General features: G+C 41.9%; 1 protein-coding gene across 1 annotated transcript in view; it reads left to right on the forward strand.

Annotated features, from left to right (window-relative positions):
- Enpp1 (ectonucleotide pyrophosphatase/phosphodiesterase 1) overlaps positions 1 to 22,761 on the forward strand; it is a 40,704-nt gene that overhangs the window by 4,874 nt on the left and 13,069 nt on the right. The window contains exons 4-16 of the mRNA XM_019209771.2: positions 1,283 to 1,408; positions 2,799 to 2,859; positions 6,268 to 6,365; positions 7,705 to 7,784; positions 7,925 to 8,044; positions 9,697 to 9,806; positions 11,387 to 11,452; positions 11,750 to 11,822; positions 15,716 to 15,824; positions 17,140 to 17,271; positions 19,692 to 19,723; positions 20,827 to 20,954; positions 22,064 to 22,133. Coding sequence (XP_019065316.1) covers positions 1,283 to 1,408; positions 2,799 to 2,859; positions 6,268 to 6,365; positions 7,705 to 7,784; positions 7,925 to 8,044; positions 9,697 to 9,806; positions 11,387 to 11,452; positions 11,750 to 11,822; positions 15,716 to 15,824; positions 17,140 to 17,271; positions 19,692 to 19,723; positions 20,827 to 20,954; positions 22,064 to 22,133 — 1,205 coding nt within the window. The remainder of the gene's footprint in view (positions 1 to 1,282; positions 1,409 to 2,798; positions 2,860 to 6,267; positions 6,366 to 7,704; positions 7,785 to 7,924; positions 8,045 to 9,696; positions 9,807 to 11,386; positions 11,453 to 11,749; positions 11,823 to 15,715; positions 15,825 to 17,139; positions 17,272 to 19,691; positions 19,724 to 20,826; positions 20,955 to 22,063; positions 22,134 to 22,761) is intronic.

The following is a 22,761-nucleotide window of genomic DNA, read 5'->3' on the forward strand; positions in this document are numbered from 1 at the left end:
CTCCCCCCCTTCCCCCTCCTCCCTCCTCCTTTCTTTTCTTTTTTTGTACCAGGAATTGAACTCAGGGCCTCCTGCTTGTCAGGCACACGCTGTGCGGCCGAGCTACGTCCCAGCCCTTTTGGGTACATTTTTAGATGCACACAGTGATCCCATCCATCACAGGGAATCCGTACCTCCGCGTAGCAGATCTTGATTCGTTTTCCCACCCCTTCCCCCTCCTCCCTCCTCCTTTCTTTTCTTTTTTTGTACCAGGAATTGAACTCAGGGCCTCCTGCTTGTCAGGCACACGCTGTGCGGCCGAGCTACGTCCCAGCCCTTTTGGGTACATTTTTAGATGCACACAGTGATCCCATCCATCACAGGGAATCCGTACCTCCGCGTAGCAGATCTTGATTCGTTTTCCCATCCCCCCTCCGTATTTACAGAAGCTGTGTTTGCACTTTTTTCTTCTCCTCTCTTTTTCCTTCTCTCTTCCTTCCCTTGCTCTTCCCCCCTTCCCTTGTTTTCCTTCCCATTTAAATATTTTCTTCCTATTTCCCAATATCCATTTTGTTCCTTATTTACTCATTCGGTTTCTCCCACAAGAGAAACAGTGGGATATTTACACACATATCTGATTCATTTCACTTTAAAGTAGAACCTCAGAGTGCCTCCATTTACCCTTCTTTATGGCAGAGTAGTCCTCCATTATATATAAAAACCACATCTGTAGGATGTGCATGTATTTTGACATTCTCTTTTATACTTCAGTAGTTCCATAGACAAAAACATTTTACATCTCATGGTGGTAAAACCGTGCCTATTTTTAATGCATGCTGAAAGTTGTTGCAGTCTCATTTACATTTAAACTAAGTCCTAAAGGCTGCTGGAAATATTTTCATGATGGGCTTACTGAGGCAACAGGGTTTTAGACGTTCACGTGCATTTTAAAGTGAAACCAGCGGACAGCTAAAATTTGCAGAGGTGGATTTAAACAGGACGGAGAAGGACCCTGCGATCAGATTTTGATCCTGGGATCGCTGAAAGGAGTGCCGCCGGCGGCCCTCAGACCCGAGGCGCCCGTGTCGGAGAGTGAAACGGCCTTTCCGGCTCTCCCGATAGTCGCCGGCTCCTGTGTGGTTCCCACGTGGGCCCGGGCGAGCCTGGTGCTGGCCGACAGCTGAGTGACCGAGACTCCGGGGCCAGCTCACCGCTCCCCTGCTCCTCGGCCAGCAGCGTCCGCGTTCACTTCCGAGGCCCAGAGCCGGAGCCCCAGGGTGTGTTTTGTTGGGTTTGCTTCCAGCGCACATCTGGACTTGCAACAAATTCCGGTGTGGGGAGAAGAGGGTGTCCGGAAGCCTCTGCTCCTGCTCAGACGACTGCAAGGACCACGAGGACTGCTGCGTCAACTACAGCTCTGTGTGCCAAGGTGGGCTTCCTCCCTGCCCCGTGCCGGAACCCAGGGGCCCCGGGCTCTGCCCGGCAGTGATGGCTCCTGGCCGCCTATGTTACCTAAATACTATTAAAGACTATTTCAGAGCCAGGCCGGCGGCGCACGCCTATAATCCCAGTACTTGGGAGGCTGAAGCAGGAGAATCACTGTGAGTTTGAGGCCAGCCTGGGCTGCATGGTGAGTGCAAGGCCAGCTGGAACTACATAGTGAGACACTGTCTCCAAAGATCTAAAAGCAAACAAACAAACAAAATGCAAGCGTGTGCTTGAGTAGAGAGAGTGGCCAGTGAACCGGTGTCCATCGCCAAGCCTAGTAATAAGTATTATTACCTGTTCACACCCGGCCGAGCTTGTTTACCTGTAGCCAGATGCTCCTGCGCCTGGCAATCCCAGCCATTTTGTGAGAAGACCACTTTTCCAGTCCTGGCTGACGTTTATGTTCCAGATTTAACTTCTGGTAAGTGAGGGTGGCGTTGGCCGTGCTTGACAGTGTCCACATGAAGTGACTTTGAAGGACGATTTTATAAGCTGGTATTATTTCAAGGTCACCATCAGGAGTGCAGGGCGCCTCCAAACAGTTTGACAGAACCAGAATGTGTGCGAGAGAACTGAGACTTCTCAACACCAAAGATTATGTAGGAGGGGTAGAAGGACAGTTAAAAATTCTGGTTGAAAATATTCAGATTTTTGAAAATGAGAAAGATATTCAAATCATCACACACAATACTGTTAGCACTCTGTATCTGACACCAAAGTCCAAGGATACACAAGTCTCATATATAAATCTTTGTAGGGCCATGCCTGGTAGTGCGCACTTGTAATCCTCCCACTCGGGAGGCTGAGGCAGGAGGATTACCCTGAGTTCAAGGCCAGCCTGGGCTACATAGTGAGATACTGTCTGGAACAACAACAAATTGCAATTTTTAATATAACCTGCACCCACCCCTCCTGTATACGTCAAATGATCCCTGATTGCTTATAATACCCATGCAGTAAAATACCGTGCAAATAGTTGTTACAGTGTTTTGTTTAGGAAATGAAGAAAACAATGCATGTATTCTGTACAGATGCTTTAAAAAAGAGTTTGACCTGCTGCTGTTTGAATTCACAGAATACACTGATATGGAGAGCTGACTGTACTGTTTTAGTCTCGCACATATACATTCATTGTTTTTCTTCCTGATATCATGATTTTGCAGAGATACAAGTAACTCATTTTAGGCACTGCATTTCTCTAGTGCTGTGCCCCAGGTGGCCCATGTGTCTCTTAACATACTGTGCTTTTGGAATCTCTCTTACTGTGTCTTACACGTATCACAGTTATTAGTTGTGTGTTCACCTTGTTTTATTTCTTGAAAATATTTTAGATGAGCAAAGCTGGTTAGAAGAAACGTGTGAGAGCATTAACACACCCCAGTGTCCAGAAGGGTAAGATTGTATTCTTGAGATGTATTGTTTTTCTCTTCTAGGACCTTTCTCTTTTCTCTTTTCAAAGTATAGTAGGTAGATAAATGATAACCCACCACTGGCTCATTAGACCTGATTTTTAGGCAGGTCTTGTGTTTGGTGTTGGTGGTACAGAGTTGATCGGGGTGTGATTTCTTGATAGAGGAAAAAGAAGCAACACGAATGTTTAGTTTTACTGTTCATGATTGCTGGGTGGAATCGTGTGTCTTCCATCTTTGGGAAGAACAGATCTTTTTTCATAACAGCATGGTGCTTTAAAAAAATTATTAGTACATAATGAGTACATTCGTTGTGAGGAGTGGGTACGTGTGATGCGTCTCAATTCTTTATCGTTCCCTTTTCTTTTCATCCCTTGTGCTCATCCTGCCCTTTTGCAAAAGACGTATCTCCTTTTTTATTCTTATCTGTCTGTCATTTTGCTCTTTCTTTATATTTTCAGTCTCTTATTAGAGAAGTCATGTGGCATTTAAGCTTGTGCGTCTGATTTACTTCACGTACAGTATGGTTTCGAGGAGCATCTATTTTCCTACAAATGGCTTAAGTTTGTCCTTCTTTGTGGCGGAGTAGTGCTCCACCATGTAGAAATACCACGTTGTCTTTATCCACTCATCTGTTGATGGGCATATAGGTCACTTCCAAGATATAGCTGTTACGAATTGTGCTGCTAGAGAGCTGGGTGTGCATTATCGCTCTAAGGTGATTTCTAACCCTTTGGGCACAATGCTTAGAAGAGGAATAGCTGGGTCAAATGGAATTTGTGGCGTTAGTTTTTTGAGGAATTTCCATATTTATCTCCATAGTGATTGTACTAGTTTACATTCTCGCTAACAATGTAGAAGAAGAGTTCCTTTGTCCTTGTCACTTCACAGCATTTATTATTATTTTTTTCTTGGTGATGACCATTCTTTCTAGTGTAAGATGGAACCTCAGCGTTGTTTTAATTTGCATTTGTCTAATAGCTAGGGATACTGAACCTTTTTTCATGTATTTATTGGTCATTTATACTTCCTCTTCTGAAAAGTGTCTGCATTTCTTTTATCCATTTTTTGATTCAGGCTTTTTTTTTAGTTCTTTATGTATTCTAGATATTAATCTTCTGCTTGAAAAGTTGCTGGAGGGCCGGGGATTTAGCTCAGCGGTTCAGGGGCCTGCCTTGCAAGTGCAAGGACCCGAGTTCAATCCCCAGTGCCAAAAAAAAAAGAAAAGAAAAGTAGCTGGAAATTTTTTTCTCCTATTCTGTTATTCTGTTCTTTCCTTCACTGTGCAGAAGCTTTTTAAGTTGATACCATCTTTCTGTTGATTCTTTTTTTTTTTTTTTTGGTTTTTTGAGACAGGGTCTCACTATGTAATTGAGACTGACCTGGAACTCACTATGTAGCCCAGGCTGGTCTCAAACTCACAGCGATCCTCTCCTGCCTCAGCCTCCTGAATGCTGGGATTACAGGCGTGCACCACCATGCCCAGCTTTCTATTGTTTCTTAATGTTATTTCTTATACAACTGGGGTTCGGTTCAGGAAGTCCTTGCTTATGCCAATGTCTTCAAGATTTTACCTATTTTATCCTCTAGCAGATTAAGTCTTTCTGTTTTAATATTTAGGTCTTTGATCCATTTTTTTGTTTGTTTGGTTGGTTGGATTGTTTTTTGGTATAGGGGATCGAACTCAGTACCTTGCAGTTGCAAGGCAGGCACGGTGCCACTGAGCTAAATCCCTGGCTAGATCCATTTTGCTTTTAGTTGAGTACATGATATGAGAGACATGGGTCTAAATTCAATCTTCTGCCTTAGTTTCTCAACATCATTTCTCAAGGAGGCTATCTTTAGGAAGGGGAGATCTTTACTTTCATTTGGAGTTCTTTTTGTTTTGATGATTGGCTTTTTTTTTTTTTTTTTTTTTTTTTTTTTTTGTAGACATAGTCTTGCTGTATAGTTCAGGATCTGGCCTTGAACTCACTGTGTAGCCCAGGCTGGCCTTAAATTCCCAGCGATCCTCCTGCCTCAGCCTCCCAAGTGCTGGAATTAGAGGTGTGTGCTGCCACACCTGGTCCCACTGTGTTGTTTTCTGCTGAGTGCATAGATCTGGTTTTGCACACTTGTGGACCCATGGGAAGACAGGCAGCTGATTCTGCAGTGTCCCAAGGGCACGTGTGACAGACAGGGGACCTTGTATGTGAGCATTCTCTCTTTCTGGGGACAGTGTTTAGTCTGAGGGTGGGGCAGGAAGAGGAAGTAGGGTTGAAAAAGACGGTCAAGTGCTTGCTCTCAACTTTTCAATTACTGAGAAAACTTTCTGTGGAAGTCTTCAGAGTTATCTGGCTGTAATTCCCTTGCCTCTCCCGTGTCCCTGGGAGCAGCCCCAACTCTGAACCGTGGCTCTTTGGGGGCTCTCATGATACAGTTACTCATCCCTGCTCTCTTCTGCTGAGCACATAATCAGAGGTGCTTTCTGCCTCCCTCTAACTGTTGGGGTTTGTGAGTGTTTGCACATCACCTTCATCTTTGATCATTCCTACCTTTGAATCACTTTTTGTTTAAATATATGAATTCAATAAATAGATATTTATATCTTTTCAGCATATTAAACACAGAAACCACATACAGCATATAATTTATGCTGTGTGAAGTACTGTGTATTAGATTCAAATAAAGACAGTATCTATCAGAAAGTGGTTGCTTAGGAAAACCAAATGAATAGAAACAAAAACATAATTTAGGCAGTGTTGCTTATTGCTGAAAATTATAGAAGTCCTACTGTAATTCAGTAGCATTCGGGGTAGCTTTTGGAATGACAGGAATCATGAATGATGTACTCTGTGTAGTGCCTGAAAATAGTATGAATGTTTCCCATTAAATTTATTGGAACTTTTTAGGTATACGATACAGTTACATTCATCATTGGGATCCTGTACCTTTACATGACAGGTCTTGGTTCTCATTTTTTCCCCATACGCCTGCCCTCCCTTCACCCCCTCCACTCTTTATTTACAATGATTTTATTTCCATTTTTCCTTTTCTTATATTATTTTCTTTTCCCTTCTTTCCTTTCCCCTGCCCCTCCCACTTCCCTTACTGCTTTAGACCTTTTCTTCCTTTTTCACATTATCAGTTATACATTTCAATCCTTATTTAGACTTTTAGTTTTTCAAGTGGTATGAATTTTTAACAAATATCGTTTGGCGATAGTTGCATGTGTATTATGCCCGATAATGTAACTGTGAGTATAAATGTGTGTAAAATCCTTTATGGGTGTCCTTGCTAACTTGTTAGTTTATTTAAGATTACATTCCATGAAACATCTACCCTGGACACATCTTCATTATGTGCGTCTTCTGTTTGCTTCTTTGAACACGTTTCTCTTTCTCTCTGAAAGGTTTGACAGACCTCCTACGCTCTTATTTTCTTTGGATGGATTCAGGGCAGAATATTTACACACCTGGGGTGGACTTCTTCCTGTTATTAGCAAACTGAGTGAGTAACTTGAGCGCTGGCTCCCGGAGTGTCATGATTGTGGTAAGATAGACGAAGGAACCAGCGTGTTTTGGAAAAGTACTGGCAGAGCCTCAATATTCTACCAAACTTCGCCATTACACGTTGGTTGTACTTAATGATAAGGTGCTGGCCTTTAATAGTGTAATTTTCCTGAAGTTGCCCTTGACAAACTTCTAAGATAATACAGCCATTTTAGGATTTTAACCCTCAATTATTTTTACACATATTTATTCTTTCTTGGAGTTTTGCGTTCTTTTTGTGGAAAAATTCCTTATTTATCATATGAATATTCCTTTTAAAAATAGAATTTCAAAATGAAAGCTGAAATGGTACTACAAGGACAGTTTGGAAAGGTTGTTGGTTATGCTGTGTTATACTTTGGTTTCAGTCGAATCTTTTCAATTTCTGCAGAGCCTTCATTGAGAATGATTATTCTTCAAGTTATTGATAAAGTGGCACGATCACCTTTTCTTAATCTCGATGCCAAAGTTTTAAATCACGTTAATAGCCAACAATATTGTTGTCAGTTGTAGCATCATGGAAAGAAGAAAACAATTATTTAAACTGTAGCACTGTTAGTTGATTCCTCCTTGTTTAATCTGTAGACTTAGCTGCCTGCGCAGGTGCTCTGTCTATGACTTTGTTTAGGTATTTGGCCACTAATTAATATCCAAGGTCTTGCAAGCATTGAGTTACAGTGGATTCTTGACTTACGAATGAAGTTCATTCTCGAGGGCTGGTTGGAACTCAAGTTGGTCAGTTGAAGGCTCAGGCTCCTCTACACAGCCTTCAGAGTCTCTCTCCTGTACACAGACCGATCTCAGTGTCCTCAGAGAGAGCCTGGCCCAGGATTTCTCAGTTAGCCCCACACAGGAAAGGATGCTGTCATGTTCCTTCCAGAACTCTTTAAGGGAAAAATCTGTATCTGAGACTGGCATTTGGATCTAACTCAAGACTTTGCTCATACTTTAAAACTAAAATTCTGGTCTTAACCCAAGTTGTTCATATGTCGGGCTGGTCGTAACTCGAGGGTCCATTGTATTACATGTCCCTCTTGAACTTAATGTTACTGGTGAGTATGGATTAAGTAGTTAATGGGCTTACTTATGCTGTTTACTGTTTTTCTGACTAAGAGAAAAAACTCTTATCTGGGTGATTGACTTTGTGTCCTTAGAATTGCTTTATAGTTCATCTTGTGGGTTCCACCTCCTCCTGGGACAGTTATTTTATATGATTTAGACTGTGGCAGTAGCAGGCTAACTGAGGTCAGCAGTTTGCCAATGATGTTTAGTAATTCTGTTTTTTCTTTCCCCTTTAGAGAACTGTGGGACATACACTAAAAACATGAGACCCGTGTACCCAACAAAAACCTTTCCCAATCACTACACTATCGTCACAGTAAGTCTTGCATTTCAACTTTCATATACTTAGGGAAGTGAGAGGCAGTTGAAATATTTTTTGAGGAAATAATTCAATTTCAGATCGGGAAAAATGCTTCATTTTACAATATGTGACGACATCCGTATTTTATGTTTTAGGGCCTTTATCCAGAGTCTCATGGCATAATCGACAATAAGATGTTTGATCCTCAAATGAATGTTTCTTTTTCGTTTAAAACTAAAGAGAAATTCAACCCCCAGTGGTACAAAGGAGAGCCAGTGAGTTTTTGGTCTTAGTTCTAAAGTATTTTGTTTTGTTGTTTTCATCATGTGAAATAAAGCGGTTTCCTGAAGTTTTTTATGTTATTTCGCATACTGTGTCTGTGACCTTTCCAAGAGGAGGTGTGAATGCCGATACTCCCAAATGCAACTTGTCCGACTGCGTACGTGGAAAGTAGTTCATTTCAGAGTTGTTGTGCTGAACCATTTTCTTCTCAGCTTCATTCTCTCTGTCCCTCTTTTTTTGGGGTGTGGTGTGCTGGGGATTGAACCTAGGGCCTTGTGCATGTGAGCCAGGCACTATGCCACTGAAATACGACTACAAGAGAGAAGCCAATTCGTCTTTCTTGCAGTAGTGTGTAGCAGCAGTCTGGAGTAAGAGTTTTAAGAAATTAACTATTGTTTTAATTTTATATTAAAAATTAACTATTATTTTAATTGTAGATATCTATAGGGTACAGTATGATAATTTGATATATATATATATAAATCAAAGTAGTTAACATTCTTATCTCCTTAAATATTAAATTTTTTTCTATTAACAAAACAATTCTAAGGAGATGGAAACGATAATTATTCTGATTTGGTCATTACTATATATATACATATACATACATACGTACATACATATATATATTAATGCTGTGTTTCATACTGTACATATGTACACAAGGGAGTAGTTTTTCCCACACAAAACTACTTGGTTTTGCAGCGCAGTAACCCTCAACTTCCTGTGCGTGCGTTTGCTTAGAAGGTCTGGTTGGAATTTGGATGTGTTCTCCTTTTTAACTTATTTTTAAATTTCTACAATAATTGCATAGGGCCTGATTGCACAATCTTGGTGTCTCTCTTAGGAGGAAAAAGACAATTTTGTTTAATTTCTAGGCTATGAATTTAGGTTATTTTGGTTTTTTTTGGCGGGGGGCAGGGCCTTACTATGTAGTCCAGGCTGGCCACAAACTCACAGCAACCCTCCTACCTCAGTCTCCCAAGTCCTGGGATTCCAGGCGTGCCCCACTACACTTGGCTATGAGTTCAGATTTCAGCTCTAGGGCGGGGGATTTAGCTCAGTGGTTCCGCTGCCTGCCTCGCAAGTGCAAGGACCCGAGTTTGATCTCGGGTACCAAAAAACAAACAAAATCCCCTCAGATTTCAACTCTGACCTTTAAAGCATGTGACCGAGCAGTTCATGCTTTCTGAAACTCTGATTTCTCACCGTGCACTGCAGATGATTCTGTTACCTGCCTCGGAGGGTGACTGTGAGAATTTTGTGAGTTGGCAGTGTGGGACACTTACTGGAAAACTGTTCACACTGTGGCTGGCAATAGGACGTGCTTAGTAAATGATAAGTACGCTGCATAAGCAGGCATGTCAGTAAATCAAAGGCGTGTGTGTTCCTAAGTCATTCTTTATTCAAGAAATCTATTGTCTAGAGATCTCGCTCTAAAAGTGACAAAATTGACCACCGACTTATGTCCATCTTTTTAAGTTTAATTTGACCCCGTATTATTGTCTCCTTGAGTCGCATCGCCTGGTTACCGAGGCCTGATGGCTAGTGCTTGCTACTCAGCCTTGGTGGACTGAGTTGGTGTCGCCTGAGCGTGTGCTTCCTGAGTGCCGGTGTCCTCATTTTCCTTCCTCACCTTCCCCAGATCTGGCTCACAGCCAAGTACCAAGGCCTGAGGACTGGCACCTTCTTTTGGCCAGGATCAGATGTGGAAATTAATGGAAATTTTCCAGACATCTACCGAGTGTATAACAGGTAGGCGCAGACACATGCTGTCTAGGACCTGGGTGTGGATCAGCTTATTTCTCTGTCGTCGTCTCCTTTTTTCTGGGTCCTAAGCTCTAGCACTGAGTGAAACGTTAGCTGAGAAGCGAAGACTCACGGGATAAGCATGGCAAAGATTGCAGCTAGAGAGGACACCGTAAAGCTAGGTTCTAGAAGCACCGATGATATTTTGTATTCAAGTCTCTGAGGGTCACTAACAAATGGAGTGTGGTGAAGGAGGATTTCTGGGGGTGGGAGCCCTGCACATTTTAACTCAGGAAGAAAGGAGCTAGAAGGGAAAGGTGAAGAGTTACGGAGCACATGGTGGGAACAGCTCCCTGGCATCTAAGACGTCATTTAAAGAAGATACTAATGGGTCTTCTGAATTTCCTTTTCATGTAACTATGCTTTCAGTATAAGAAACTGATGGTGTAGGGACCGGGGATTTAGCTCAGCGGTTCGGTGGCCTGCCTTGCAAGCGCAAGGACCCGAGTTCAATCCCCGGTACAAAAAAAAAAAAAAGAAGGAACTGATGGTGAGGATCTCCTTGTGATTTTAAAAATTATGGCTTATGAGAAAAGACAAAAGGAATTTTTTTAAAAGAGAAGACTTCCATTGGCTCATTTGATGGCAAGACTGCCAAGCTGATTCTGTTTTATATTTTTAAAATTTCTGTTGCGAGATCAATGCGGTATATTTGGGATGAGGAGTTGCGCAAACAAAGACACATCGTGCATCCCAGCCAAGAAATGCATAGCAGTTTCGTGGGTAACCTCAGGTTGTTGTGCACCCTTTGTGGTTCCCGTGAGCCCAGTGGGACGCCTGTCCCATACTTTATCAGAGGGAGCGGAGATGGTCAGGGAGCCTGGACCTGCCAGGCGCCGAACTACTTGGAGGGTTAGAAGATTGGTGACACGCGGGGCCGGGCTGTGTGCGGCCCAGCAGAGCGCAGCTGACTGTCCTGGGGGATCGTGGCTGAGCTGAGCTGTGTAAACAACCCCACTCCCAGAGGAAGGCATAATTAATTTTGCCAAAAAACCGTTGCCTGGAGAAACGGTGTTCGGTTGTCACCCGGTGCCAGTTTCCCGCTCGTCCTCGGCGGTGAGAGAGTGAGTCCTTCTGCTCTCTGGGCCGTGGAGACTGTCCTCTGGTCAAAGGCAGGAAGCCAATTTCTAAGCCCAACCACAACGTTTATTTGTAGAAAAAGTTGAATTTTGCTCTTTTATTGGAAAAACAAATTTAGTTTTCAAATAAAACTCTTATGTGACTTCAAACACAATGGATGCCTGGGTTGCCTCAGTATTACTCCGTGCTATTTTCTTTTTCTTCTTTTTTTTTTTCCTCATTGAGTTTATTGGTACATTTTAGGTATGCAGTACAATTACATTCATCATTGGGATCTTGTACCTTTACACGACAAGTCTTGGTTCTCATTTTTTCCCCTTGTCCCTGCCCTCCCTTCACCCCCTCCTTCCCTCCCCTCCATGCTATTTTCAATGAGAAAAATATTTATATTTGAAATCCAAACAGTGATCGCAGATGTGTTTCATTTTGTTCACCCTCCATTTTAGTTCCGTACCATTTGAGAAAAGGATCTTAGCTATTCTTGACTGGCTGCAGCTTCCACAAGGGGAAAGGTATGTCGATGATTGATTTCTGTTGTAAATTTTTCTTGGTTTTGTAGAACTGATGCACGTCTTAAAAACAGACTACAATAAAACTTCGTCCTGTTATATCCGAATGAACTCTTTACTGAGCTACCGAAGCCAGATTTTTGAAGAAACCCAGACCTATAAATTATTTCCCAGCAAGTTTGAAAATGTCCCCCCCCCGTGTTGTCGAATTTTTAAGCAATATCGATTGTTGAATTATTCTTTCCACTCTGTTTTTCAATGTGTTCGTAAAATATTACATTTTGATACTGTTTGATTTAGACCACACTTTTACACTCTGTATTTAGAAGAACCAGATTCTTCAGGTCATTCCTATGGACCAGTCAGCAGTGAGGTAAGAACACGTTTGTCTACGATGATTTCTTTATGCCTAGAGACTTCTAGCCTGTCTGTACTTCAAAGGAGGTTTCTGGGCCATTCAGTAAGATGCCGTGATTTCTGGGCAGAGGGGATCATTGTGCACAATTTTACTAAGCCAAAGAGTGCATTTTAATCAACGTAAGAGTGGGGAGAATGACTTCTGCGTACATTTTCTACAGTGCCCACAAGTGAACTGGTGAATTAAATTCTGCATTTTCAATTCCAAATCCTTTCCCCCTCTGTATTCTCTTTCTTTGGCCTAAAAACAAAAAACAAACAAACAAACACACAAACCAAATGCTTCCTGAGAGTTTCGTAAGAGATTAAGAAAAGAATTGAGGCATGTTATGTACCTCTACCAACTCCCTCTGGTGAATCTAATCATTGTGCAGTGAGAATTGTTACTAAAGAGAACAAAGGCTCCAGATTTCTAAGGAGATCGTGGCTAATGCATCAAGTAGCAGAACCCTTGTCTGAACTCTCCTTAGGAAATAGGTCTCAAGATTCATGAGACCATGCTTAGGGCACAGCTGGGATGTTGAAAGGTGGGGGGTTTTCTCAAACGTAGATGCAGCTGAGTATGGTGGTGCACACCTACAATCTCAGCACTGTGGAGGCTGAGGCAGGAGGATTGCAACTTTGAGCTCAGTTTAGGCCACTTAGTGAGTTAGTGAGACCCTGTCTCAAAAAAAAAAAAAAAGATATCCTTCTTTATTGAATGATTGTTAGGGAACTACAGGAACCAGCTCAGGGATGAATGCCCATAGCAGAACATCTGGTTTGGCCTAACACCATTAGCTCCTGCCTGTGTCTGTCACTTGTCTTATCTTTTAGACAACACTTGCTCCTTTCAGTGTTCATGTGGCTGAAGCACTTTAATATTTTGGGGCACAGGAAATGTTAATGAAAATGATTTGAGCCTCTTTCCTAGTACGTCTAAGTTGACTTTACATTATTTTACCCGTGACCTAAGATATGAAAAGCAATAAAAAGAAAGGGTCTGTGAGTATTGTTGGTTGGACTAAAGGGTGAGGAGGCATCACCCAGCCCCTCCTGTCGCAGCCTTGGTCTCATTACCTTCTGCCTCCCACGGGCCAGGGCTGAGAGGCTGCAGACGAACAGTCTTCCTACCCAAGTTCACATCCGCTGCCCAGGCGGCTCAGCCTGGGTGGTTTGGAGCCTCCACGCCTCTTCCGTCACAGGCTCAGAAGGAGGCCTGGCCTGACGTGTCCATTGTGAACCCCATTTCTGAGGAAGCTGCTGGTCTAAATAGATGCTTCCTTCAGCAGCTAGATGAAGGAAGAGGGGAAAAAGCACCCTAATTCTCAGCAATACTGAATGTAAAACAGTCGCCTAAATCGTCTTCCCGAGGATCCAGACCCTGGGTCTGCCCTGGACACACCCCCCTTGGGGGCTGGAACTGCTTGGGCTGTTTTTACCTCGTTCAAAGAGACAGAAGAGCCAAGGAAGTTGACCTCACCCAGGCCAGGTTCTGTGCTTTGAGTTTTTGCTGCCGGAAGCCAAGTCCAGAAGCCCCAGAAGACTCACAGCCCTGCGGGGCCCTGCTCTGACTCTGTCCCCTCCGTCTGAGCAGAAATGCTGCTTCCTGGAGGTGGGGTGAAGAAGACGCATGCCCAGCTACTTGCTTACGTCTCAGTTTGTCCTGGGAAGTGTTTTTTTTTGTTGTTGTTTTTTGTTTTTTGTCTAGCTATGTTTTTAAAAAAAATTTTAAATTTTATTTGTACATCTCTGCAGCACATAACGATTACACACGTTGTGGGGACGTAGGGCGTGGACATAACACATCTCAGTTCTTGTTTCCTCCTCTACCTTTCTCCCCCGGCGCCACCCTCCAGCTCTTGGTCCCCTTCCTTTACAGAAGATCTATCTCTCTGTGTCTTTCACTTTGCCCTTTAGCCCCTTGTTCTTTGCCTCTCTCAGAGAAGAGAAGTCATGTGACAGCTAAGCTCGTGTGTCTGATTTATTTCACATCACGGGCATTTATTTCACTTATGTCAGGATGTCTCAGTTTTCCCTACATGTAACCACTATCCTGATTTGAACAATTGACTTGGCAACTAGTATGATTTTCATTCTTGCACGCGATGATCACTGGCACTAAGACCCCTACTGGGTCACCTCAGCTGCTGGAGGTGCAAGGATCATCTTGTGATGGAGCAGGCCACATGAACTCTGTTGAACGCTAGTATTACTGGCACCTCAGAACCTACTTTACGTGGGAATTGTAATTTGATATCTTGGAATGAATAAAAGACCGTAGCAAAAGAATCTGTCTCATATTAAAGTGACATATACTGACCATGAGTGAAGATGAAACGGATTAGATTTATTACAGAAAACATGCGAAACCGCACAAGAACTTTCCTCGGGTGGCTTATCCAGGAGAGAGGAAAAGGAAAACGTTGGATGACAGTTTGCTAAACTCATCTGCTGTTCTGTGTCCTTGAGCTACTCATAGGCAAAGCAGATAGTTTGTAAGGAAATAAGTTTTTTTTTTTTCCCCAAAGAGTTGTAAGTTTAAAAGTTAAGAGCATAGAATTTATAAGAAGTATTTCATGAGTAGTTTTCTGGTGGTGCTGAGGATCCAGCCTGGGCCTTGTACATGAGAAGCGTACAAGGAGGTGCTCTACCACTGAGATACACCCCTTCTGCAGAGGAATGGTAGCAGTTTTAAAACTCAGGAAACGTCATATTTACACAGGGATGATTTAAATGATTGGAAAAATTCAAGAAGAGATTGTAAAACATAAAGTAGCAATTCAGAATACATTGGTTTCTAGCCATACACTACAGATTTGAGCTAGAATTATTCTGGCGTTAATTAGGTCTAGCTTAAGTGCTAGACCTAATCTCTTGAATCTCAAGTGGGGAAAGCTAATCAGACCAGCTAATATCATTCCCCAAATTTACAGTTAAGCAAATGCAGAATGTGGGCCCCTCCATTGTTGTGATTAGATTTATTTACTGCTTTTCATGTCTTTGATCCCGGTGGGTCTTGGTCTAATGTGAACTAGTTTATGATAATAGTTGTGTCCACTGACTTATTTTCCACGTTTTATTTTTACGAGCCCCTGTTTGCAGTATATAATGTTCACATTCCTTGTGCAGAGTTGGTGCACGCACATAACATGCCTTACGCCACTCCCCTCTGTCCTTGCTCTGTCTCTTGGTCCTTCCCACTGAGAAAGATCCATCTCCCTACTTCCTATTATCTGTCTTTTTATTTTGCTCTTCATTTATACTTTGGGCTTCTCATATAAGAGAAGATATGGGATATTTAAGCTTGAGTGTCTGATTTTACTGAGCATTACGTTCTCAAGGTGCGTCCGTTTTCCTCCAAGTGACGCAGCTTCCCCTTCTTTATGGCAGAGTAGTGCTCCGTTGAGGGTGAACACCACATTTTCTTTATCTAGTCTTCTGTGGGTGGACAGATCTGGCTGTTGTGAATCGTGCTGCTGTAAACATGGACATGCATGTGTCGCTGTAATACAGCGGCTTAAATGCTTCTGGGAAGATACCTAGAAGGGTAATAGCTGGCTGGAATAGGAGTTCTTGTTTTAGTTCTTTGAGGACTCTCCAAAATGATTTCCCCAGTGGTTGTACTGGTGTGCATTCCCAGCAGCAGTGCAGAGGGGCCCCCCCCTCCCTGCATCCTCTCCAGCACTTGTTATTATTTTATTTCTTGGTGGCGGCCATTCTTCCTGGGGTAAGATGGGATCTCGGTGTTGTTGGAGTTTGCACTTCTCTAACGGCCAGTGATGTTGAGCATTTCTTCATGTATTCCTAACATAGAGATAGCTTCCTGGAGAAATAGCCTGCTCACCCGAGGCTGCTTCCCGTCCTCAGGTCATCAAGGCCCTGCAGAGGGTGGACGGCATGGTCGGCCTGCTCATGGAAGGCCTCCGGGAGCTCAAGCTGGATAAATGCCTGAACCTCGTCCTGATTTCAGATCACGGTAGCTCTCATTTCCATCATTTACTCCTCTGAGTAACTGTGGCCGAAGTTTTCTTGGCAGATTTTTGTCTCAGGACTTCCTCTGAAGGCGTAGGTCACGCATGTGAAGCGGCGTTGTTCCTCATGGAAAGTCTTTAGGAAGAAATGACCCTAAATACAAAACTCACATGGGACCCAGAGTTCACGGAAACCTGCACAAAGCAGCTGGCTGTCTTCTGATTTGGGAAAATCCGACACCAGGATTTGAATAGTTCAAAGAATGGTTTTCCAGTGTTGAAGTTTGGTGACTCTACAGTTGTAGGTTTAATCAGAACACATGATTATGCACCTTTTCAATTTTATTTATCATAATTCTCATAACTTTAGCGGCTATGTAAATTAATTTTGGCAGTATTTTAATTTTGCATAATGCAGTGTTGCATAATGCAGTTAAGTTTGCATAACACACGGGTACGAGTTTATGTGGGACTGAAGTGGTGTGCATAATAGAAAGTTGAAAGTAGGCTGTTTATTTATTTTCTCCACTTGTGTTTTGTTGCTTGCTTCAAAAATAGTTGCAGCGCTGGGTGTGGTAGCTCACGCCTGTAATCCCAGTACTAGGAAGGTTGAGGCAGGCGGATCGCTGTGAGTTTGAGACCAGCCTGGGCTACATAGTGAGCTCCAGATCAGCCTCTACTATGTAGTGAGACCCTGTCTCACAGAACAAAAAACAAACAAAAAATTGCAGAAACCTGGTTTTTTTGGAGCAGTCCTAAAGTGGTGTAAGTGAAAGAAATGCCAGTCTGGCAATGAATCTGACACCTACATTTCCAGTTAAAATAGGAGGTGCTTTTTGGTGAACAGCTGTCCAGATCTGAGAGAAGACATTCTTCCTTATTGTTGGAATGATGTTATAATAGGTAAATGAGAAGAAATATTACACTGGTTTGAGGTGAAGGAAAAGGATTTTTTTTTTTAACGGTAGCAAAGTTTTACTAAAGGTGGGGAAAAGAAACAGGCTCTGCCGAGTGAGCTTGGGCCAAGGAAAAGTAAGAAAAGAAGTGCAGCCTCTGGCATAAGAGTTGGCCACCAGGCAGAGAGAACACAGTAGCCTTGGGAAGGCATTTTGAAAACAGGGAAATGGCAGCATAACTGAAATTCCGTATCTCACCTATCAGGAGTCCCGCTAAGGAACATCTGACAACAGCGAATGTATTCCACCCATATGCTGAATGTGTATACGTAATTAACCACATTCTCAAAGGGAAGGAAATTCTGCTTTCCATGTTAAATTCTTTATAAAAGTTACAATGTGCTTTGGAATTTCTTTCTCCTAGGCATGGAACAAGGCAGTTGTAAAAAGTATGTGTACCTGAATAAATACTTGGGGGATGTTAAAAATATTAAAGTCGTCTATGGGCCAGCTGCTCGATTGAGACCCTCCGATGACCTCAATGAATACTATTCTTGTAAGTATGTCTGCCATGACTTCACACAGCATTGTATTAAGAATGTATTTCATGGCTGGGCGTGGTGGCACATGCCTGTAATCCCAGCACTCGGGAGGCTGAGGCAGGAGGACCACTGTGAGTTCAAGACCAGCCTGGGCTACATAGTGAGTTCCAGATCAATCTCAACTACATAGTGAGGCCTTGTCTCAAAAAGCCAAAAGAAAAAAAAAAGAATGTATTTCTCCAAATCATTAGAAACTATAGGAGTTGATGTTTCATAACCTCTAGTGAAGATCTTTTGTACTTAAATGAATTTTATGGGACTAAATGTGAAGCCACAAATGTAACCACTCAGCTTTCTGGTGTTCGTCCATGGGCCGGGCACATTATTTGATACTCTGAATACAATTTGCTGTTGCACTGTGTGTTTTACTTGTAGTAGGGTCGAGGCTGTAGTCGAAAAAGTTTAAGGGAAGAATTAAACTCTGTTCAAGTTTAGACAGTTCATGGCGTGACTGTAATTCATGTGATGCTGGAGTAATCTGTCGTGAGGAGGAATCCTGGCAGAGGTGACGAAGTCAATAAACTGTGTCTGCCCTCAGAAATGACTCTACGCCATTTCAAGAAGTGACAAGAGTGTATCTTTGAGAGAGGAAAGGAGAAGAAATTTCACCTTCTCTCTCGACACAAATTGCAGGAAAAAAGTGAAAGATTTTTCTTCTTTTGCACATCAAGCCCACTTTGTAACTTTTTCCAACTTTGCTGTCAATTTTTTTTTTTTTTTTTTTTTTTTTTTTTTTTTGGTACTGAGGATTGAACTCGGGTCCTTGCGCTTGCAAGGCAGGCCACCGAACCACTGAGCTAAATCCGCGGCCCCTTGCTGTCTTATTTTTGATTAGCATCTGTGAAAACTGTCTGATATTTAGGTAAATTTTCAAAAATCATTTTGACACTATTTTTTTTTTCAGTACCAAAGATAGAGCTCAGGACCTTGTGCTTGCCAGACAGTAGCCACTGCTACATTCTCAGACCTTGACACTATTAGTTTTGAAAAAAATTGGGCTAGGTTTGAGTTTGGAATGAAATAGGTTTCAGTACATACTGTTGAATATTAATTTTAAAAAGACTTCATTGCAGGAAAATAGCTGTGTAATATACTAGCCCAAAGTACAAGTTCCACCTGAAGAATGACAAGTTTTAATTAGCATTTTTAAAAATTTAGAAATGTAGTACAGTCAGCCTTCCATATGTAATGGTTCCATATCTGTGAATTCAGCCAACCGCAGATTGGAAATATTTATGGAAATATTTGGAAAAAGTAGTATCTGTGTGTTAAGCATATGCGCATTTTTGTCTTCACTCTCTAAGTCACTGTAACAACTCTTCATATAGTATTTGCATTGTGTTAGGCATTACAGGTAATCTGAACATGCGGGGGGTTGTGTGCAGGTGATTGCCAAACCCTGTGCCATTTAATGTCAGGATCTTGAGCATCTTGTGATACTCACGGACCCAGTCCCCGAGGATGATGATTTTAAGACCTGTTAGAAAACCACACGGGCATTGCTCGTGCCAGAGGTGTTTGAATTTGTTGTGAATGACTTTAGCCACACACTTACCTTGCTTTTGCCCCTACATTTCCCAAATTCAAACAGAAGCTACAGATCAGTATATATATATATATATATACACACACACACATACATGAAACGTGCATATAATCCATACTCTTTTATCTGCACGATTTTCTCAGAAGGCAGAGCTAAAGAAAGTTTAGAAAGCTCTGCAGTTGCTACCAGTGTGGCACCCTGTGGGAGTTCGCTGAGCAGAGAGCAAATTCAGTTTTAAACCAATCTACTTTACCTTCTGTGTTTCCCTGTATCCTGCTTCTTTTGAAATTCTGGAGTTATCACTGCACATTGAAATATAGAAAAAAAAAATGTCCCACCTGAAGTCCCCTTACTTTACAACGTGAGTCCCTTGTTTGGAGACAGCCGCTGTTAAGTATGGAGCTTTCCCAGGTACTGGCTGCATGTGTATCCAACACGTGACATTGTACCAGGTCTAGTGTAAACATAAATTGGGCAGATGTGTGGCCAGGTGGGCAGGTGTTTGGGTGGGTGGATAGACTGGTACACGGATGATTGGATGGGCCTGCGGTGAGTCGGCAGATGGAGGGATGAGCAGAGGGTGGGTGGACAGGCGCTGTCACCTGCTTTCAGGTAATGACAGCACACTGTACTGTCTGCACATCACTGGGCGGTACTGAAGGGTCTGTCTTATTCCTTCAACAGCCACTATGCAGTGCTTTAAATGAGTTTGCAATCGGCTTCGGTAAATACAAGATTAGAGTTGGACATTCTACATTTTTGTGGTATTTTTATTTTTAATTGTAGCATATCATCAGCTATTAATTCTTAACCTCTATCCCCCTTTAGTTAATTATGAAGGTGTTGCCAGAAATCTCTCTGTGAGTATCTTTATTTCCCATTGTCTGGTTATTGTTACTTTTGTGTTATATGTATTTAGAGAAGGGGTTTGATGTCTTAGTAGGATTAGAATTTTCAAGTATATGGATGGGCCAGTACGTTTAGCTCTTAAAGATCTTTGGTGATATGATCCTATAATCTATGTTTGAATGTTTTCAGAATTTACTTACTAGTGCTGTAAAATGTATGTGACAGTACCAGAAATAATTGAGAAAACAAAAAGAAAATTGTACAGCTCTTCTGCTGTAGATGCATTAGCTTTTTGATATATTTTCTTCCAAGTGAGGTGTGGTGGTGCCTGCCTGTAATCCCGCCCTCTGGGAGGCTGAGGCAAGAGGATCAGAAGTACAAGCCCAGACCAGGCAAAACAGTGATTTAGTGTGACACTGTCTTGAAGTAAAACATTGTAGAAAGGGTCGGAAATATAGCTCAGTGTGAATGCCCCAGGTTCAGTCCCTAGTACTGCAAAGAAAGCAGGAAGGGGCCAGGGATTTAGCTCAGTGGTGCCGCACCTGCCTCACAAGTGTAAGGTCATGAGTTAGATCTCCGTTACCAAAAAAAGAAAAAAGAAAGGAAGGAGAAAGGAAAAGAGAAGAAAAGCAGGAAAATAAGATTATCAGTCATAACTTCAGTGTGGTCTAGTATAATCAAGTGACACAGTCTAAGAGTCCTGGGACATTTATGATATCCAATGCATATTTCAACTAGCCGGGACTATTCACCTTGTGGATTATACAACTAGCAAGAATTGTTTTTATTTTTTTCAGTACTGGGGATTAAACCTAGGACTTTTGCATGGAGCTACATGCCCAGCCCTTTATTTTATTTTATCTTGCCTTATTTTATTTGCTGAGATAGTGTCTAAATTGCTCAGGTTGGGCTTGTACTTGTGATCCTCCTGCCTCAGCCTCCCAGAGAGCAAGAACTATTATTTTTCTATCTGTGACTGATTGGGCAGGCTGATAAAATGTTTGTGAGAAAAAACTTATATGGAGTTAAGAGGGATTTCATGAGATGTTTACAGTTTAGCCAATATGAAAATAATAACATGCTTGTGTTTTGTTTTGACCTTTTGCAATTTCAGTGCCGTGAACCCAAGCAGCACTTCAAACCTTACCTGAAACATTTCTTACCCAAGCGTTTTCACTTTGCCAAAAATGACAGGATCGAGCCCCTGACCTTCTACCTGGACCCACAGTGGCAACTTGCGCTGTAAGTTCTGACCGTCTCCCGGGGAGACATAGCGTGGGTTATCCATAATTTGGCAACCAGTGGGCCTTTTCTAACAGTGTCACTATATGAAAACCCCACAGATGGGAATCTCCTCCCTCACTCCGGGATTTCTCAACCTTGGCCTATTAACTTTTCTTTTTTGTTTTGGAGTCAGTCTCACTCTGTAGTCCAGGCTGGCCTTGAATTCCCGGCAATCCTCCTGCCTCAGCCTCCTGAATGCAGGAATAATTTGTACTTTTGCAGGAGAATTAGTACTTAGTGACTATCTAAGTATCATGTGCCAGACATTTTTCCCCCTGTATCGTTGAGTGTTTATGAATGACCTGCATGAGACATTGAGAGAAGATAATTAAATTTGTGTAAAGTCACAGCTAGTTAATATCATAGCCACAGTCAGGATTCAAAAGCGCTTCATCTGGATGCCAAGGGCTGGCTACCTCTTTTCCTTCATGGACAAATCAACTTTAAGCAATGTTGCTTAAAGAAAAAACCAGAAGCTGAGCCTGGTGGTGCATACCTGTCATCCCGGCACCGGAGAGGCTGAGGCAGGAGGATCACTATGAGTTTGAGGCCAACCTGTACTACATAGTGATACCGTGTCTCAACAAAACAAAACAAAACCACTCCCCTAAGAGGAAAAACAAGGTATTTCAAGGCCAAGTTGTTTTAATTACTTTATGTTGGCTTAACAAAATCCTTCCTTGATATACATATATGAGTACTTAATCTCAGAGGATCTACTTTGAAACTCTTTCCTCCAGTTTGTAACATAATATTCGCATTGTGTTGAGATGAGAATTATGTCTCAGGAAGTAGTTTTGCTCAGATGGTATGTGGGCTGCCTGTGTTTTAAAGGACTTACCTGGGAGAGGATTAAGTAATTCGGGTAGCTACTAAATTTTCCCTATGTCTCTAAATGCCCTCTCTCTGTTCATGTAAGCATTTGTATAAATAATGTTATAATAAAGAGCAAAATAAGGGGTAAAAGGAAAACCAAAATAATTTCTTGTTTTTTAATGAATGAAAATGTAATTATAGGTTTTGTTATAAGAATAGACCACATTATTAATTCATACATATCAAAATAGGAATCCCACGGAAAGAAAATATTGCGGAAGTGGATTTCATGGCTCTGACAATGTATTTTCAAATATGCAAGTAAGTAAACTGTTTATTCTTAAAAGAATAAAATTAAACCTGAAGAAAAGCTAATATACAAAGTGGGAGACTTAAAAACACAGGTTACGATTATTTTTCTTCAACATATTTTTAGATAGCTGCTTTTCTTTGGACAGCAAAGGATTTTGCTAATATTTTACATTCATGTTTCATGGATCTGTGAGATAACATACCGTTTTACTAAATTTCTAATAATTTTTTGTGTGCTCTTAAGTGGACTCCCCCGCTACAAAAGAAAGCCTGTGATTTATTTGATGAAAAGGTATCATACTTGTGTTCTGAAAAGTGATAATATCTTACATTTTATTTTATTTATTTTTTCAGTACCGGGGATTGAACCCAGGACTTTGGCATTTAACTGTATCCCCAGCCTTTTTGTTGTTGTTTTTTGATACTGTGGATCGAACTTGGGACCTTGTGCTTAAGAGGCAGGTGGTGTAGCCATTGAGCTAAATCCCGGGCCCCCCAGCCTTTGTTTTATGGGTTTTTTTTTTTTTTTTTTGGTCACTATTTTACTATATTGTCCAGCCTGGACTTAAACTAGGAGTCTTCCTGCATCAGCCTCCCAGAATGGTGGGATCACACACATGGCTTGCCCGGCACTTAA

The sequence above is a fragment of the Fukomys damarensis genome, unplaced genomic scaffold (genome assembly GCF_012274545.1).
Source record: "Fukomys damarensis isolate Sample0158 unplaced genomic scaffold, DMR_v1.0_HiC HiC_scaffold_14, whole genome shotgun sequence".
Taxonomy (NCBI): Eukaryota; Metazoa; Chordata; class Mammalia; order Rodentia; family Bathyergidae; genus Fukomys; species Fukomys damarensis.